The following is a 20,579-nucleotide window of genomic DNA, read 5'->3' as shown; positions in this document are numbered from 1 at the left end:
AAGATAGAAACAAGAATTTGAATTTTAGGGTATATAGTAACTAAATAATACATTGGGCCACATTTTAATAATAAACCAAACCAAACTTTTAATTTTTAAATTCCATATTCAATTGTATAAAACATAAACCACTGAATTATAACGTGGTTTCGCTTTGCAGTAAGCTATTGTAATGCCATAAAAATATTTTACCCCTTTAAAAATGTCTATACCAAAAATTAGAGAAATACATCTTAGGAAGTAACAGGAGCTCTGTACCCTGAGGACCAATATACAAAATATCTTGGCTTGAATAATCTATAGATTTCTGATGTTCCAAAAGAGATCATCTGGACTCTAGACTGAAAGACTAGGGACAGAATGGAATTTAAAGTTAACTTAAAGGGAGGTAAGAAAGTAAAAAGTCTGAATGAAAGCGGCACTGAGACTAACAAATCTAGAAATCATTTGCACAGAGTAACTAAGAACCTTTCCTCCCCTGGGTTTCTTGTCAGAACAGCAGGGTAACGTGTAAAACTGTTCTAACAGTTCAGCACCTCCTGGACCCGCGGGCTCTCTGCGTCTTTCTTCAGCTCACTCGCCTGCTCCCGCTCTTGGGAGTGCCTTCGCTGGCTCCATATCACTCAGCTCTCTCCAGCTTGGGGCTCTCGTCCACCTAGCAGCTGTGTGGAGGGCACAGCAGCTGTCACTAACCTTAACTGAAAAGGCTCCAGTAGAAGAGAGACACCTCCTCTTCTCCCACCTTCCAGCCTGCCTGATCTATTCTATTTTTTTTCTATTTCTATTCTATTTTCTGTTTCTATCTTTTTCTATTTCTATCAAAATTTAGAAATTGGTCCTCAAGCTTCCTAAAGAGCAAGGGCAAGTTTTAGGAATCAGTTATTTCCTTCCACCAACTGGAGTGGGGTTAGGGTACCAAAGACAGAACTCAGGTTCAAATATACTCGGCAAACACCTTTATACATTGAGCCAGCTCGGTGCCCCTGTTTTTAAATTATGTTAATGAGACTAAGTACCCAGGAAAGGGAACCCTAAATTCCCTAGTAACATTCAGATTTTTATCAAAAGATATAAGATATAAGATACTCTTTTATTTCCTTGAAATACTAAGATCATTATACTTTAGTATGAATTAAATTTTGTTAGTTATCATTCTTGGTTCTTAGAATAATTTTGAAATGGACTCATAAGGAAACTTGAGAACAATTTTAAGAAAACTTGAGAGTCAAACAACAGGGCCAGCACACTGTAAATCTTAGCAGCTGCTGGGAAGAGGAGGAAGAAGGAGACACAGGTTTGCTTTCTGAGGTAGAACTGGGGAACCGAGGGAGATTCAGCAATGGGAGTCTTCAAGTCTGTAGAGAGTGAGAGTGGGCAAGGTCAGGGCAGGCAGGCGTAGTATTTGGGCCTCTGTGTCAATAAGGGAAGGGAAAGGTAAGGCTTGCTATGAGGATCTGTACCCAACAGCATTGGGAAGGGGCTACTGTGCGGACCTCATTATGAGTAGGGAGGGTTACTTCTCTTATCATTGTAACACCTCTTCAAGTATATCAGCGTGACTCTTGAAGTTAGAACTTTTGTTGAGAAGTTTCCTCGTTTGGGTAATTGACAGGCGCCTTCGCTTAACAATTAAGTCAGGGGAAAAAGCTTATCTTTCTGATTTAGATTCTGTGTTATAAAAAAGGAAGAAATCTACACATACACAAAGGATTTACTTTAACCTACCTTTGACCTAGGTGGTCCACAGGAGAAGTCCAAGACACAGTGACTTTGATATTTGTGAGCCTCTCTACCATAGAGAGAGCGAGAAAAGGAAAAAAAATATCACCATAAAACTCAAAGACTGACCACTTCACCAAAGGAGTAAAACTAAGCTTTGAAACAGCACAATCTGCTGGCTAAAGATCAGACGGACACAGTCAGTCAGGACGCTAACCTGCTGTCCTCACTACATCCTTGTAGTGTAGACGAGCCCACAACTAAACTGCAGTACCAATCAAAGGGCAAGAATAATGGCCAGTAACAGTCAGTAAAGCGCTGATTTTACACTATGAGGACCTAAATTCAAACCTCCAGAATCCATGCAAACAGCCAGGTGCGCTGACTAATGCTTGTAATCCTGACGAAGGCAAGAAGAAGGTAAAGCCTGCGAGCCAGATAGCCAGGTCCACTTGGTTAAGCTCCAGGTCAATGAAAGACCTGTCTTAAACAAGAGAGAGAAGGCGCCTGCAGAAGAAACACCCCAGACTGTCCTGTTAGCTCCACAAATGCACACATGACCTACACACAAACATGCACACAAAGAAATGTAAAGAATTCCGTGAAAGATACAATAACCTTGCAGGAAAAGATTGTCGGCAATGCAGAGTAACAATTTATAACTATTCCAAAGAACAAATAAATCTGGATTTTAAATAAAAATGGCCATTTTACCAAAAGCAATCTACAGATTCAATGCAATCCCCATCAAAATACCAATCCAATTCTTCAAAGAGTTAGACAGAACAATTTGCAAATTCATCTGGAATAACAAAAAACCCAGGATAGCTAAAGCTATCCTCAACAACAAAAGGACTTCAGGGGGAATCACTATCCCTGAACTCAAGCAGTATTACAGAGCAATAGTGATAAAAACTGCATGGTATTGGTACAGAGACAGACAGATAGACCAATGGAATAGAATTGAAGACCCAGAAATGAACCCACACACCTATGGTCACTTGATTTTTGACAAAGGAGCCAAAACCATCCAATGGAAAAATGATAGCACTTTCAGCAAATGGTGCTGGTTCAACTGGAGGGCAACATGTAGAAGAATGCAGCTCGATCCATGCTTATCACCCTGTACAAAGCTTAAGTCCAAGTGGATCAAGGACCTCCACATCAAACCAGACACACTCAAACTAATAGAAGAAAAACTAGGGAAGCATCTGGAACACATGGGCACTGGAAAAAATTTCCTAAACAAAACACCAATGGCTTACGCTCTAAGATCAAGAATCGACAAATGGGATCTCATAAAACTGCAAAGCTTCTGTAAGGCAAAGGACACTGTGGTTAGGACAAAACGGCAACCAACAGATTGGGAAAAGATCTTAACCAATCCTACAACAGATAGAGGCCTTATATCCAAAATATACAAAGAACTCAAGAAGTTAGACCACAGGGAAACAAATAACCCTATTAAAAAATGGGGTTCAGAGCTAAACAAAGAATTCACAGCTGAGGAATGCCGAATGGCTGAGAAACACCTAAAGAAATGTTCAACATCTTTAGTCATAAGGGAAATGCAAATCAAAACAACCCTGAGATTTCACCTCACACCAGTGAGAATGGCTAAGATCAAAAACTCAGGGGACAACAGATGCTGGCGAGGATGTGGAGGAAGAGGAACACTCCTCCATTGTTGGTGGGATTGCAAACTGGTACAACCATTCTGGAAATCAGTCTGGAGAATCCTCAGAAAATTGGACATTGAACTGCCTGAGGATCCAGCTATACCTCTCTTGGGCATATACCCAAAAGATGCCCCAACATATAACAAAGACACGTGCTCCACTATGTTCATTGCAGCCTTATTTATAATAGCCAGAAGCTGGAAAGAACCCAGATGCCCTTCAACAGAGGAATGGATACAGAAAATGTGGTACATCTACACAATGGAATATTACTCAGCTATCAAAAACAACGAGTTTATGAAATTCGTAGGCAAATGGTTGGAACTGGAAAACATCATCCTGAGTGAGCTAACCCAATCACAGAAAGACATACATGGTATGCACTCACTGATAAGTGGCTATTAGCCCAAATGCTTGAATTACCCTAGATGCCTAGAACAAATGAAACTCAAGACGGATGATCAAAATGTGAATGCTTCACTCCTTCTTTAAAAGGGGAACAAGAATACCCTTGGCAGGGAAGAGAGAGGCAAAGATTAAAACAGAGACTGAAGGAACACCCATTCAGAGCCTGCCCCACATGTGGCCCATACACATACAGCCACCCAATTAGACAAGATGGATGAAGCAAAGAAGTGCAGACCGACAGGAGCCGGATGTAGATCGCTCTTGAGAGACACAGCCAGAATACAGCAAATACAGAGGCGAATGCCAGCAGCAAACCACTGAACTGAGAATAGGACCCCCGTTGAAGGAATCAGAGAAAGAACTGGAAGAGCTTGAAGGGGCTCGAGACCCCATATGTACAACAATGCCAAGCAACCAGAGCTTCCAGGGACTAAGCTCCTACCCAAAGACTATACATGGACTGACCCTGGACTCTGACCTCATAGGTAGCAATGCATATCCTAGTAAGAGCACCAGTGGAAGGGGAAGCCCTGGGTCCTGCTAAGACTGAACCCCCAGTGAACTAGACTGGTGGGGGGAGGGCGGCAATGGGGGGAGGGTTGGGAGGGGAACACCCATAAGGAAGGGGAGGGGGGAGGGGGATGTTTGCCCGGATACCGGGAAAGGGAATAACACTCGAAATGTATATAAGAAATACTCAAGTTAATAAAAAAAAAATGACATCATGTAATTTTCAGGCAAATGGATGGAACCAGAAAATAAAAATCATCCTGAGCAAGATAAAAAAAAAAATAAAAAAAAAGGAAAAAAAAAGAAAAAAAAAAGAAAAATGAAGGCAATATTAGTAAGCAGTCCATCTTAGAGCATACAAATGCTCTTTGATTTAATTTGGAAAATGGTAACCTAATGTATAGTAAGATTTATGTCAACTAAGATAATTTATTTATGTATATTAAGCTATCTATAGCAAGATTAATGCATACTAAGATTTTTTAATTAAATGCATGTATGGCTTTAAAAGAAAAGCTCAAAAGAATAATTAAAGTAAACTCTGGGCATGGTAGCACATGCCTTTAATCCCAGAACTCTAAAAGCAAAAGCAAAAGCAAGCAGATCTCTGAGAGTTCAAGGTCAGCCTGGTCTAGGCCAGCTAGGGCTACATATTTAGACCTTGTCTCAAACAAGGTAGGGAGGGGAGGTTAGACCAGGGTCTGATAGTTTAGCAGCAGAATTCTGGACCTGTGACTCTGTCCATAGGACCTCTACCAAGTAATCCAAAACTACCTGTAGCTCCCATTCCAAAGGATCTGATGTCCTGGCTTCTTCAGGCTTGCACAAGCAGACAAGCAAGCAAGCAAACATACCCACACCTATAAATTTAAAAATAAACAAAGCATAGTGTCCATCACACTGTTATTTAAATTAATAAGAACCAACTTTTTAAAATTTTAAGAGAAAACCTACTACATAAGCTGAAACAAAGTAACTGTGAACTAAAGTTCCAAGGGGGTGGGAGAGGAGTTCAAAGCTAAGTAAGAACTTCAGTGAATAGAGCTAGAATATTGTAGAATGTCATATTAAGAGCCAAACTACTTGATTCTTAGACTTTTAAATAGCAATTTACTGCACATCTCAGTGTGTTAGCTTCTAGTAATTATTTTATATGTCTTTTGGGGGAACCACCCCAAACGCTAAGAATGCCATCAGATACCGTCTGAGGCCTACAGCAAGTTTCTCCATTTTGCTGTAATATATCCACCAACATATTTGAAAAGTGTGTTGACTTATGGCACTATAAAAACTTTATAACTGTTACGACCCCAAAATATCGCATTTGGGACAACAATCTGTGTTCCTGGACCATGATACCATATTGGGTTCCAGAATAAACTATTTCTTATTACTTAGAGGTAAAGCTGTAGCTACACTGTCTTACTTTCTATTGCTGTAATGAGACACCGTGACTCACTAAGTTTTTTAACAAAACTTAAAAGAGAAAATTTCAATTGGGGGTTCACAGTTCCAAAGGACTAGAGTTCATAAATATAATAGTGGGGAGCATGGTGGCAGCAGGCATGCTGCTGAAGCAAAGCCGAGAGAAAGCTCTCATCTTGAGCACAACCATAAGACAGAGAGAACACAATAGGAATGGCATGAGTCTTCTGAAACCTCCAAGCCTGCAGAGAGGAGCACACTTCCTACAAAAAGGCCACGTCTAACTCTCTTTCCCAAACACTCCTACCATCTAGGGACCAAGCATCCAAATATAAGGACCTATGGAAGAGACACTGTCATTCAAGTCAGCACATACACTAAAATTTAGTTACACTTACAGAGACTGTTTGAGGACAAGGTTGGAGTAAATATTTTAACAAAATGTACAGTAAAATGGTAGTACAAATAAAAGCTCATGAAGGATTCCTTCAAGAGTAGGAGAAGCAACGTCTTAGAGAGAGCTCTAGGCATAACATACAAGAGTGAGCAAGCAGCAGGGAAAGAATGTCTTACTTTCAAATAATAAAGATATGCATCTACTTATGAGTACAGGAAAGGGGAAGATACTAATACAAAGTTCACCTAAGTTCCAAGAAAATATGGATGAAAATGCAACTAACTCCTATGTGATCAGATACTTTTTAAGGGTCAGGTTATACAAGGAAAATAATAAAAAACAAGGGTAGAAGTAATAAAGCAACATAGTTTAGCACACTAATTCTGAGCAGAACTTAAATTATCTTGTTAAAAGGCGAGACAGGCCAGCATGATGACTCAGCAGGGAAAGATGCTAAGTCGGATGGTCTGAGTTCAAACGCTGGTACCCACATACAGACCATGCAGTGCATGTGAGCCCTCACATACAGACCATGCAGTGCCTGTGAGCCCTCACATACAGACCATGCAGTGCATGTGGGCCCTCACATACAGACCATGCAGTGCGTGTGAGCCCTCACATACAGACCATGCAGTGCCTGTGAGCCCTCACATACATGTGAATAAATAACTAAATGTAATTAAAAATTTAAAAAAAGGGTTGGGGATTTGGCTCAGTGGTAGAGCGCTTGCCTAGCAAGCGCAAGGCCTTGGTTGGGTTTGGTCCCCAGCTCCGAAAAAAAGAAAAAAGAAAAAAAAAATTTTAAAAAAGACAAGAGGCTGAGCCAAGGAGGTAGTTCAGCACACGAAAAGCACCATGCCAAGTGTGATACCCAGGTTCCATCTCTAGGAACTCTAGGTCCCACACAAAGGTTGAAGGAGAGAACCAGTGCCACAGTTTGTCTTCTGACTGTCACATAGGAACTGCGTCACATGTACACTTACATTCACACATATTTAAAAATGTATAAAATGACACAGAGATAGCACAGTAGTAGTTGTAGTACAGCAGTTGCTGTTCTTACAGAGGATCTGAATCTGGTTCCTAGCACAAAGATGTTTCACAACTGCCTGTAACTCCAGCTCCAAGGAATCCAACACTTCTGGCATCGGGCACATACACGGAAATGCATGTGCCTACACATACACATTTAACATGGCTTAAATGAAATAAGAGAGGCTATATATCAAGTTAAATAAAATCACCCACATTTTACAAACACACTTTAAATTACAGAATGTTTCCTGCTGCAGCAGGAGCTAGCTCTGCATAGGCAGTAAGGACCACGGGTCATGGTAAATTTTAAGCTAGACACAGTCTGAAATCAAGAAAGGCAATGATTTAACCACTACAGAAAGAGTAAAGAGAGTTCATGGAGGTAACAGGCAAAGGTGACCAAAGCATGTACAAGACAACTCTCTTGATTAACCAAGCAACTTGCCACCATGCAAAGGTATGGTGAGCCATATTGGCCAGGCCCACAATACACTCAGAGAGTAACCAATCAATCAAGATTACCCTAGTCCCTCCATACCCCCATCCTAAGATTTATAAGATGCCATTAGGCAAGACAGACAGCACAGTATTCCCTTCCTTACGACAACCCTTTCTACTCAAGAGTTTTTCTCACTTTTCTTCAATAAATCTACACTCACTTCGTGTCTATGTTTTCTGACTCTCACTGGATGTGAGACAACAAACTTGTAAGTCACTGACGTGGGGGCTTTGGCAATTACAATCCTCTGGCAACCTAGTTTACCAGGAGCTAGGAGAGATTCTGCCACCTTTCAAAGAACCTATATCATCCCAAAAGGTTAGTCTTGGTGCTTAGGAGGAAAAAAAACCCCGTGGATTATAAATAAACTATACTTTACCACATTGTTTTCTGAAGCTATGACAGCAAACTGGGGAAACTGTTTGAGGGTTTTCAACTGGTTTGCTACTTGAAACTATGGAACTAAGTGCTGACAACCTGAGTTAAGTATAGTGCAACACAGTCACAGAAGTGTTAGGTTTGCATAGATAGGAAAAAGTAATGTTTCTGGCTTGTTATGACTCTCATACTTCCAGACTAAAGCCCAGAATCAAATATCTGAGGGGGTTAATTTTTTGGTTGTTTTGTTATTTTTCACTGGGTCTTACGGTAGGGGGAAGAGGGAGGACTTAAGGGGCTAATAGAAAGGAAATACAGGAAACAGCCACATGGACTGGTCAATATCAGTGTGTTTATAAGCTAGCTGGTCAGTAATGCCCACCACCCTCATACTAACCCATCATTTTGGACATGGAAACGGACCATGTCTTTCTGATTGCTCTTTCTCAATCTGTGCCAATCAGTTTAAAGTTCTAGCTTTTGAGCATTCATCTTACCAGCCAGTATAATAAACTATTTCCTAATAAAAGTAATGTTGGAGTTGTTTCTTGGGCTAGAATGCCTCTTATAGACTCACATAGTGCAGGCTGGCCTTTAACTTCTCATCCTCCTGCCTCTACCTCTCTAGTGCTGGGGTTTATAGATGAAAACCCACTCATAGAGACAAAGGCAGCTAGTTTACATTAAGAACTTTCCTTGAGCCCAGGATCTCAAACTTCCAGCCTTAGAATGCTGCAATCTAACACCACAAAAACGCTGCCCCATGCCAGGACCCAACCCTTTGCCAGAACAGAACTGAGATCAAACAGCACCACCCTAATTTGTATGATGTTGATTCACAAGAACACAAACTGGACTCTTCTCCTTTGCATCACATCAATTACCTTCCAAGAAATCACATAAAAAAAACTCACCCCATCTGGGTGTTTATCCCAAATAGGAACCTCTCCGTCCATTATTCAAAGTTCTAGTGGGACTCTAGTTCTGGATCACCCTCTGCCCTCTTTGAAGATTTCACCAAAAAGTGGCTTCCTATTTTGGTGTAAAGGGTAACAGGACCGGAGGCACAGTCTACTACAGAACGTAAATGGTCAACTGCCTGGCAATGTGTGTTAATTGGGACTAGAGGGACACAAAGACCAAAGGCTTTTTGATTGGATCTGAGGCCTATTCCACAAGAAGGAAATGTATGCATGGCACTGTAAACCTAGTCAAAAGCCCATAGCTTAGAAGGAAAGTCACAGGCCCTACAGTGGAACCTATTACTACTGCTAAATATTTATAACAATGCACAGAAATTAGTGTTTCTCTCAAAATCAGACAGTGAGTGTCAAGACTCAAAAGTACTCAACAATAAGTAGCTGTTTAATACCTAGCCCTAAATAGGAAGTCTGAATCAACAACTCCAGACTCAGAGAACACAGAAGAGTTCGTTAAGAGAACACAGAGAGAGGTTGGCGCTCAGTGGTAGAGCGCTTGCCTAGGAAGCGCAAGGCCCTGGGTTCGGTTCCCAGCTCCGAAAAAAAGAACCAAAAAAAAAAAAAAAAGAAAAAAGAAAAAAGAAAAAAAAGAGAACACAGAAGAACATTAAGAGGTGGAGGACAGAGAGGAGTATTGTGAAATACTGGATTTGGACACAACATGTTTACATTCATGAACTTACATCAGTTTTGATGACCTGTACAAGATTGGCACAGGCATGCACGCACACACACGTGCATGAACACACACACACACACACACACACACACACACACACACAAGCACACATTACATGGCAATTACTACTGTTACTAAGCATTCTTTATAATACATTATAGATTATAGAACACAGCAAAATAAAATAAAGGCTTCTCCCTATACAGTTTATCATTCAGCTATATACTCTTGCTGACTCAATTCTCTCATATATAAGGTCTTTTTTCAACATTATGAATATGCTACCAACAGAGTACTTTTCAGGCAGTAATACCAGTTCAAATAAGCAAATAAATAAATACATACATACATACATACATACATACATACATACATACATACCTAATCACTCTAAGTAAATCTAAGCAAAGGAAAAAGATCACAATAGTCAGCAAGGACATTGTGAGGAAGACTAGGTCTCTCAACATATCCCAGGCTGTCCCTGAACTCCCAGAGCTCTGCCTACCTGTCTCTTGAGTGTTGGGATTAAAGGTATGTGCCATCACACCCACTGGAGAAGATATTTTTGTACAAGAAGCATTTTGGTTCCTACTAAGCCCAAGCTTCTCATCTTCTGATGCAGAGATATATAAGAAACATACCTAGGCCCCTGATGAGAAGAGGCCAGAGTCCTCTTGAAGAAGGGCCCAGCGATACTGTCACAAGTATGTAGTATAAACTGGAGGGAGCAGGCTACAGTTATAGGCTATATCTGGCCTGTACCTAGCTTTGAAAATAAAGCTTCATTGAAACCACTGCCCTGCTCCTAAAGACAGACTTAGTCCATGTTAAATTTTGCACTACAGTGGCAGAATGGAATGGTTAAAACAGAGTAATGTATAGACTAAACCTATATTCACTATCTGGCCTTTTAAAATGTAGTACTCTTACTGTAAATCCTGCAACAACTTTTAGACTGACAGCATTTACGAGTAACTGGACACAGATGGAAATGATGACGGGGACACACACACACACACACACACACACACACACACACGAGAGAGAGAGAGAGAGAGAGAGAGAGAGAGAGAGAGAGAGAGAGACGGAGACGGAGAGGGAGAGGGAGAGAGAGAGAGAGAGAGAGAGAGAGAGAGAGAGAGAGAGAAGGGTGGGGAGAGAAAGTGTGAGGCACCAGCACCAGGACACTTGAAAATTACCAGATACTCACTTTAAACAGATAGATACTAATTGCCAAGGGCAACAATGTCAGCCTATTCACCTAACTAAACAGAGAAGTTGGAGTGGTCTGGTAATGAACTGGTTTGTGATACAAGAACAAAGTTCTGTCATTTGCAGGAAGGACAGAAACGGAAAGCAGCATATTAAGTGAAACACAACACAGAAAGGTGAGTACCAATATAAGAATCAATTCCACAGAAGTCAGGGTACTAATTACCAAAAAACAGGAAGAGGAAAGGGGAAAAAAAGAGGCAGAGAAACCGGTTAATGGAAAGCTATAATTTCATGGAAAGAAGAGTGTTATACAAATCAAAGGGGTTTGACCACAGATAACAATATTGAATTATGTATTTAAAAGGTGAGAAAACAGGCTTTTGTAAGTTTTCACAATGAGGAAATGCTTACCCTGATTTAAGCATTACACAATGTATGCACTGCTGAAACATATGAAGCCCAGTTATTCATAGGGCAAAATGTTTGTGATTTCATCTATCAAGTAATAAACAAACAAACAAAAACAAACCTAAGTGGAGTAGAATTTGTGCTTATTTCTGTTACTGGATGCATAAGAAAGAAATACTTGGCAACTGGAAGAATTTTGACATTGGCTCTCTGACCCTTAGAGTCACATTTTAGGAAAAGCCAAATGAAGGCCCTACAACTTACCTGCCCTACCCAAAAGAATAAACCAAAAGTGAGACAGCATCCTCAAAGGAACTGCAGAAACCAATACCACCAAAGGCATAGAATGATCATGAGTTATCACAGTTTAATTAGGCTGTTAATCCAATCGCATGCAGACCTCTAGATCTTTAGTAAGGCAAATTAACACAGCCTCTGCAATCTTTTGTAAAAATGTAAATTAGCAAGTTCTTGAGTTTCTCTATCAACCTGCAATAGCATTAGATGCCTGCCTTAATCTGGTACGATACAGCCACAGCTATGGTTCTCCTGCTCTAGGCAACAGCGTGACTCTTTCTAAGAAAACATGTATTCCTTATGTCACAAACAGCAGTCCAAACGACAGACATAAACTATTTTATTAAATTCCAACAGGAGGAATTTCAGGGTCCAGAGGCCATTTGCTCTGTACATAACAAGGCCCTGCCTGGAACTGCTGTCACATGTGCATGTCCGTCTTCTCATCAGCTGCAGACACATGGATTGTTTGCACCTTCCTCTGACCTTACTGAACAATGCTGCCAATAAAATTAAAGTTAATTGTTAATAGAAACAGCTTTTATTTCTCTAAGAGTATATATAGCTGGGTCATTTGGTTGAGTCCATACTTTGCACGTTGAGGAACAGCTAACCCAAATGAAAATACGTGCCTCAATACGTGAAGGCTTTCCTTTTACACTCCCATCATCATTTACTAAGGCCTTTTTAATTTTTTTTTTTTCAAAAACATGGTCTTTGCAGTGATTTGAAAAGAAAAAAGTTCCAATGGGCTCATGTATTTGAACACTTGGTCCCCAATGGTGACTCTGTTTGGGAAGGTCATGGATCACTGGAGGCAGACTTTGAGAATCTATACCATTGCCGACTTCCAGTTTGTTTTCTTTGTGGGGTACCAACAACAACAACAAAAATGTAATCACCCAGCTTCCTGCTCCAACCACCCGCAGCCATCAGACACCCACCACTATGGATTGGAACCATGAGCCGAAATAAAATTTGTTCCTTCAGTTGCTTCTACTCCTATGATAACCACAGCAAAAGAAATGTAACTAATATAGTCTCTGTCTTAGGGTTTCTATTCCTGCACGAACATGACCAAGAAGCAAGAGGAAACAGTTTATTCAGCTTACACTTCCACATTGCTGTTCATCACCAAATGAAGTCAGGGCTGGAACTCAAGAAGGTCAGGAAGCAGGAGTTGATACAGACACCATGGACACCAATGAATTTTTATTTGGTAACTTGAGGTTTTTTTTCTTTTCTTTTCTTTTCTTTTTTATTTTTTTCTCTTCTCGGAGCTGGGGACCGAACCCAGGGCCTTGCACTTGCTAGGCAAGCGCTCTACCACTGAGCTAAATCCCCAACCCCGTAACTTGAGTTTTTAAAGTGCTGTCTTAGTCCAGGTTTCTATTCCTGCACAAACACCATGACCCAGAAGCAAGGTGAGGAGGAAAGGGTTTATTCAGCTTACACTTCCAACATTGCTGTTCATCACCAAAAGATCTTGGAGGCAGGAGCTGATGCAGAGGCCATGGAGGGATGTTACTTACTGGCTTGCTTCCCCTGGTTTGCTCAACTTGCTTTCTTATAGAACCCAGGACCACCAGCCCAGGGACAGCACCACCCACAATGGGCTGGGTCCTCCCCCCTTGATCACTAATTGAGAAAATGCCTTACAGCTGGATCTCATGGAGGCATTTCCTTAACTGAGGCTCTTTTCTCTGTGATGGCTCCAGCTTGTGTCAAGTTGATAAATAAAACAAGCCAGTACAGTCTCTTTGAGCAAATTACAATTATATGCATTTAAAAAGAGAAATTTAACAGGGACAAGAATCAAAGAGGAAATGGTTCACGGAGAACCCTGAATTTACACAGTACACCAAGTAACAGGTAATTCTACAGGAGTGGCAAGGAGGAAATATGGTCTTTTAAATCCATTTACAAGGAAACAACAGAAACAGTAGCAAATACTTAAATATATCTATCATGTAACTAGGTCTAAATATTTTACACATTTATTCCCAAGCAAGTCCTCCGAGACCAATGATTTGTGGTGGTTTGAATGAGAATACAGGCTAGTGTATACCAGTTGGTAGAACTGTTTAGGAAGAATTAGGAGGTGCAGCCTTATTAGAAGAGATGTCCCAGGTGGGGTAGGGATGATACAGGGTGGGAATGAGCTTTCAAAAGCCCACACTGGCCTCTTCAAAATTGGATGAAACAACCCAAATTGGATACAAGAGCTAACCAAATATTATAAATATAGGATTAGAGAAAAGAATATTAGTAATGACAGAATTTAATGAATTTTACTTTCTTGTTGGAATCTTACTTGCCAGTGTGCTGGAGAGATGACTTAGCAGTTAACAACACTTGCTACTCCTGTGCAGAGCCAGGTTCAGCTCCCAACATCCCTATGGCAGGTCACAAGGACCTAACCCCAGTTACAGAGCATTCATTCAATGGCCTCTTCTGACTTCCTCAGGTATCAGGCATGCATGTGGTACACATATATAGATTAGACTCTCACACATACACATAAAACAAAAATAAAATCTCCATTAGTTCTAGGCCAGCCTCGCTACAGAGAACGCCTCTCAAAACAGCAAAGCAAAGTAAAACATATGTTTCTAAATAATCATAAACATCTCTGTTTTTGGAAAAACTGCCCCTCCAAAATAATCTCTGTCATACACTGTTTCACAAGTGGAACATCTTCCATAAGTCTTTGTTCTTGCTTACTGGAATACAGACTCAATAGCTAACTGGCAAGACCAGATATTCCATCGGAAAACAAAACAAAACAAAACAAAACAACCTTGAATCAATATTTACCAAACATTTATACAAAGTAAGTTATTTTCATAAACAGCCTACTAATCGTGCCAATGTGCCTTTGTACATACAGCCTGTTGCTATAGTCTAAAATTCTCTATACAGGACAGCTAGACAGATCAGCAGGTAAAGGTTCTGGCCACAAAGACTGGATGACCTGCAGACCCACATGTTTGAAGGAAAGAACTGACTTCTACAAGTTCTCCTCTGAAAACTGTACAGAGAAACACACACAAACATGCATGCAATAAATAACCTATTTATGGAGTAGAATCAGACAAAGAGACTTAAACATGAACTCAGGAGCTAGAGAAAATTAACTAAGTTTTGCTATTAAGACCAATGGCAAATTAAGTCCCAAAACTTTAAGCGCTTTAACATTAAAAAGTAGCATTAATGTACATTATTAACTAACTACCTTCCTTTACTTAGGATTCACTAGGCTATGCAACATCCCTTTCTAAATATACACATTCTCTAAAAGACTAATATTAATCTGTGAGTCTGGACTTTTGCAGTCTCCATTACCCACGTTTTACCTTCTATAGACAAAGTAAATTCCAATGCTGTGCGCTGCAAAGTAGATTTGCTACCACCACCCACACTTCCTCTTCAATTTTTCCTCAATTAAGCATTTCCTATTATGTTATATTTGATTTGATTAATAAAAAGTTCTTAAAATTTGTGAGACAGAGTGAAAACAAGGTTTTGAAAATACAAACATATTCCCACTAAAGCATCCTTTACAATAGTCAACAGCTATAAGAAAATAGGCAGTGAATGAAAACATTAATGATTATGAAAACGTCAAGTCAATAATTAAAAACTTCCCCGAATAAAGTATAGCCAAATGCCCTTTGAATGAAAAACCCCACTGATTCAGTATCTGACTATAAAACTAATGATCTCATATGCAGAATTTGATAAGATTTTTATTAATGTCTATATTTTATATTGAAAACTATTTAAAATTTGAAAAAAAATTTTGTTGACTATCTTAGGAATGTACAAAAAATAAATGATACATGAAAATGAGATACATATGGAAAATATATAATATTTTACTTTCTTTTTTGGAGTAATATAAAACAGCCTACAGAGAGTAAAGTCTTATGAAATAAGATTTCATGTAAATCTGGCGGGTGGTATGGGGGAAACCTCGTGAGGATAACCACATGTGGTGACACAGGTCTGTAATCCTAATACTTGGAAAGCAATAAATCTTAAATTCAGGAATAACTGGAGTTGCAAAGACCAGACTTCAAGAACTAAACAAAATCCCTATTTGGACCTGGAGTCCACACTTACCCTTCTCCTCCCATTCTTGTTATCTTAAGTCGAAAGTCCACAGAATTTAGGCTGGGAGGTTTCCATTTCAAAATGTCATCACATCGACCAGGTTTGTATTTCTAAAGTGGATTAAAATAAAAGCAATTAGTAAGAAGCTAAAATTTAGAGTTTAATTCATTAAACATATTGTTACTTTTTATTAAGCAAAATTGCTACTTTTTATTTTCATTTTGGTATTTTTAATGTATTTGTTTGTCTGGTTTTTTTTTACTTGTGTAAGATGTGTACATGCCAAAGCTTATGTGTGGTGATCATACAGAATTTGCAGGCTAATAGGTCTTAAGAAATTCCTTTTCCCAAAGCCTGGCATTTAGATGAAACCTAGCATCCTCTCAGGCACACACCTTCCCTCAGCTTCTCTCCCTATATAACCCAGTCATTTTGACTATGTGGGATCTTGGCCTCTTGGCTCATTCAGGCCTTCCCCTCTCCCATTCCTCTCTCTTCTCTATCTCTCATCAACCTCCACTCGCTACCTCACCCACCTCAACCCAGCTCATGGCCAGGTTCAGTCTGGACCCTTCAAGATGTCTCTGACTAAATTTTCCCTAATACCTACAATAAACCTACTCTACCATATCTAGGAGCAGTCATGTCCTCATTTTTTTTCATCCATAAATGGCATAATGAGTTCCTTCCCAAAGGATCCAGCCACTCCACACCAAGCTACTGATTTGACTGTCCTAAAATATGTATGGATCATTGGTTTCTGCTGATTTCTGCCATCCACTAAATCTAGAGTCCAACTCTTCAGCTGCTTCTTTCCTGTTGCCCCTCCTCCTCCTCCTCCTCTTCCTCTTCCTCTTCCTCTTCTTCCTCCTCCTTCTCTGTATATGTCTCTTTGGCTCTTACAGTCTGCTATGCCCTCCTGGGGTATCTCTCTATGCCCTCCATGTGAGCACAGCCTTTTTAAAGACAGTTACCAGGTTCCTTCTTATAAGAACTTTCCCAACACCCTCTCCTAGTCTCCATAGGAGCTGTCTGCTCTGCCTTTTCAGCTGCTTTCTAATCTCCTCTTCTACTGGATAAGTGTCACCCCAGAGGTGCCTGCTTTGTCTACTATTAACTACAAATGCCACACCAATGTGCTAGGAAACTCCATTCACCCTACTAAGGCCACTGTTGTTGGGAGCGATGCCCTTGAAACCCTCCATTATTGATGTTATTATTATGGTTAGTGTTAAGTATAACTGGATTCATGGAAAAATTCTCAGCCAGCTGCAGAAGACTAATACAAAACTGGTGGTCAGGATGAATAATGATATAATAAGAAATACACCTTGCTGAGAAATACATCTGATGTCAAGATACCCAATGTGATGACCTGTAACCTTTCTGAAAAACCAACATCCTGCTGACTAATGATATGACAAACCTGTGACCATCAACATCAGGTGATTCCCTGACCACACGAATACTGTGTCCTTGGCCTGCGTAAATGTTTCATACTTCCCCCCTCCCTCTGTTACCCCTGTTATGGTATAAATTCAGCCTTGGGAAAAAATAAAATTGTCGCCTTGATCAGACTCTTGTCTTGGTGTCCTTCTTCGTGTCTCTTGTCCCCCATTCTCTTCCAGGTACCCTCAGCAGCCTCATTAACACACTGTCACCTGTAAAGGGATGCCTTTCCCCTATGATGTAGTACATCTCTCTGACAAGTCTCTCGTTTCCCACGGAGACATCTGGAATTCTTGACCACTGGCATTTATATTCCATAGGCCTTTGTTCTCAGCTCCTTCTGCAGCTGCCTACAGTCCCAAAGCTTCTATAAGCCTATCTGGATCACTACACTGTTTTTCAGGACCCTCCAGTACAGTCTTGTTTTCTGACTCATTCTCCTTTTCTCCTTGAACTCAATCGCCTCTGAGGAATCCAAGGTTTTATTAACACTTCACTGTTACTACAGTTTGTCTTCAATACAGATCAGTGACCAAAGATCAATATACTACATTTCCAAGTTCTCTCCTATGGAAACAACTTCTGCTACCACACAAACGAACGATCCCAAACTCTCTTACATCTAGACTTGCTCTGCTTTACACTATCAAAGGTATCTTATCTCTAAGATTTTTCCAATTTCCCACTCTCAAAAATCTTTCACTTCTATGATTTTTTTGCTCTCTGCCTCAAAAAAAGTAATTTTTAAGAATATGCTATAAACTATTTCAGAATTTGTAGGTTCATTAGGTATGATTTAAAAATCTATAATAAAATTAAACTTAAAACTTATAACAAAGAATTACAGTTTAAAGATCCATACATAGGTAACCTTAATTTGCTATAGCATACTATGTGTGTGACTAAATTCTTGTTTAGCATACACTGTATAGGTAGCTTGGATTTTTGACTAAAAAATATATCTACCAAAAAGTAAATGTTTTAACAGGAACCATGTGGCTCACATCCATCTCGGCTGATGACATGCAATTCAACTTCACTACATTCCTGTGTAAGAGGACTTCACGGTATAAGCCAACTGAGGAAGCACCTCTAACGTCTCAGTTCTACTGAGCCCTTGGTTTATCACTCTACCTACTTTCTAGACTGAGGAGGCAACCACAAAGGTCTGTACGATATTTTGGATTAGTACGGATTTTCCTAACGTTATAAAGATATGCTCAGGCTAAAAGTAATTGACTTAAGATAGATGTCCAGCCTCTCTCTCTGTCTTTGCTCACTTTGCGAAGCTTCAGCTATTTGGATAAACTGAGTCATATAAGACTGTGACATTCTATAATGGTACATGATAAAATAATCAATATAGGTTTTCAGTCTCTTTGTGGACTGTATTTATTTATAGTCTAGTAAAGTTCCCAGTTTCCCATGAACTGTTCACAGTATAAAGTTTTAATTTTATGCTAAAGGATCTTTAGTTAAATATTCAGCTCACATATTTAAAGCTCAACCTTAATAGGAATAAAGCTGTAAAGACCCAACAAAGAAAGAGAACTTCAGATCAATTTCTCTTATGAATATCGATGCCAAAATATGCAATAAAATTTTTGCAAACCAATTCCAAGAACACATCAAAACGATCATCTATCATGACCAAGTAGGCTTCATCCTAGGGATGCAGGGATGGTTCAATATATGGAAATTCATCAACGTAATGCACTGTGTAAACAAACTCAAAGAAAAAAACCACATGATCATCTCATTAGATCCCAAGAAAGCATTTGACAAAATTCAACACCCTTTCATTTTAAAAGTCTTGGGAGGATCAGGAATTCAAGGCCCATACCTAAACATAGTAAAAGCCATATATAGCAAACCAGTAGCTAATATTAAACTAAATGGAGAAAAACTTGAAGCAATCCCACTAAAATCAGGGAGTGGACAAGGCTACCCATTCTCTCCCTACCTATTCAATATAGTACTTGAAGTCCTAGCCCGAGCAATAAGACAACAAAAGGAGATCAAAGGGATACATATTGGAAAGGAAGAAGCCAAAATTTCACTATTTGCAGATGATATGATAGTATACTTAAGTGACCCCAAAAGTTCCACCAGAGAAACTACTAAGCCTGATAAACAACTTCAGCAAAGTGGCTGGATATAAAATTAACTCAAACAAATCAGTAGCCTTCCTCTACTTAAAGAATAAACAGGCTGAGAAAGAAATTAGGGAAATGATGCCCTTCAAAACAGCCACAAATAATGTAAATACCTCGGTGTGACTCTAACCCAGCAAGTGAAAGATCTGTAGGACAAGAACTTCAAGTCTCTGAAGAAAGAAATTGAAGATGATCTCAGTCTCCCATACTCATGGATTGGCAGGATTAATTTTGTAAAAATGGCCATCTTGCCATAAGTAATCTACGGATTTAATGCGATCCCCATCTAAATTCCAACTCAACTCTGCATAGAGTTAGAAAGAGCAATTTGTAAATTCATTTGGAATAACAAAAGAAAACAGGATATCGAAAACTATTCCCAACAATAAAAGAATATCTGGGGAAACCACCACCCCTGACCTCAAGCTATATTACAGAGCAATCATGATAAAAACTGCATGATATTAATACAGAGACAGGCAGGTAGATCAATAGAATAGAACTGAAGACCTATGGTTACCTAATGATCTTTGGCAAAGGAGCTAAAACCATCCAGTGGAAAAAAAGATAGCTTTTTCAACAAATGGTGCTGGTTCAATTGGAGGTCACCATGTAGAAGAATGCAAATCAATACATTCTTATGGCCCTGTAGAAAGCTCAAGTCCAGGTGGATCAAAGACCTCCACATAAAACCAGATGCACTGGAACCAACAGAAGAGGAAATGGGGAAGAGCCTCAAACACATGGGCACTGGGGAAATTTTCCTGAACAGAATACCAATTGCTTATGCTCTAAGATCAACAATTGACAAATGAAACCTCATAAAATTGCAAAGCTTCTGTAAACCAAAAGACACTGTCATTAGGACAAAACGGCAACCTACAGATTGGGAAAAGATCTTTACCAATCCTACATCTGATAGAGGGTTAATATCCAATATATGCAAAGAACTCAAGAAGTTAGACTCCAGAGAACAAAATAACCCTATTAAAAATGGGGTACAGAGCTAAACAGAGAATTCTCAACTGAGGAATAGCAAATAGCCAAGAAGCACCTACAGAAATGTTCAACATCCTTAGTCATCAGGGAAATGCAAATCAAAACACCCCTAAGATTCCACCTGACACCAGTCAGAATGGCTATGATCAAAAACTCAAGTGACAGCAGATACAGACAAGAATGTGGAGAAAGAGGAACACTCCTCCATTGTTGGTGGGATTGCAAACTGG

General features: G+C 39.7%; 1 protein-coding gene across 7 annotated transcripts in view; it reads right to left on the bottom strand.

The window, feature by feature from the left end:
* Window positions 1-20,579, bottom strand: part of Rngtt (RNA guanylyltransferase and 5'-phosphatase) — a 206,270-nt gene that overhangs the window by 92,214 nt on the left and 93,477 nt on the right. For 6 of the 7 annotated variants that reach the window (NM_001107923.2, XM_039109825.2, XM_063287587.1 and 3 more), the window contains one exon: window positions 15,755-15,855. In NM_001107923.2, the coding sequence (NP_001101393.1) occupies window positions 15,755-15,855 (101 nt within the window). Of the gene's footprint in view, window positions 1-5,090; window positions 5,177-15,754; window positions 15,856-20,579 lie in introns of all 7 variants that reach the window. The other variant, XM_039109826.2, reaches the window with a different exon arrangement.

This window comes from Rattus norvegicus, chromosome 5, assembly GCF_036323735.1.
Source record: "Rattus norvegicus strain BN/NHsdMcwi chromosome 5, GRCr8, whole genome shotgun sequence".
Taxonomy (NCBI): Eukaryota; Metazoa; Chordata; class Mammalia; order Rodentia; family Muridae; genus Rattus; species Rattus norvegicus.
This window is presented reverse-complemented; position numbering and strand designations above follow the sequence as displayed.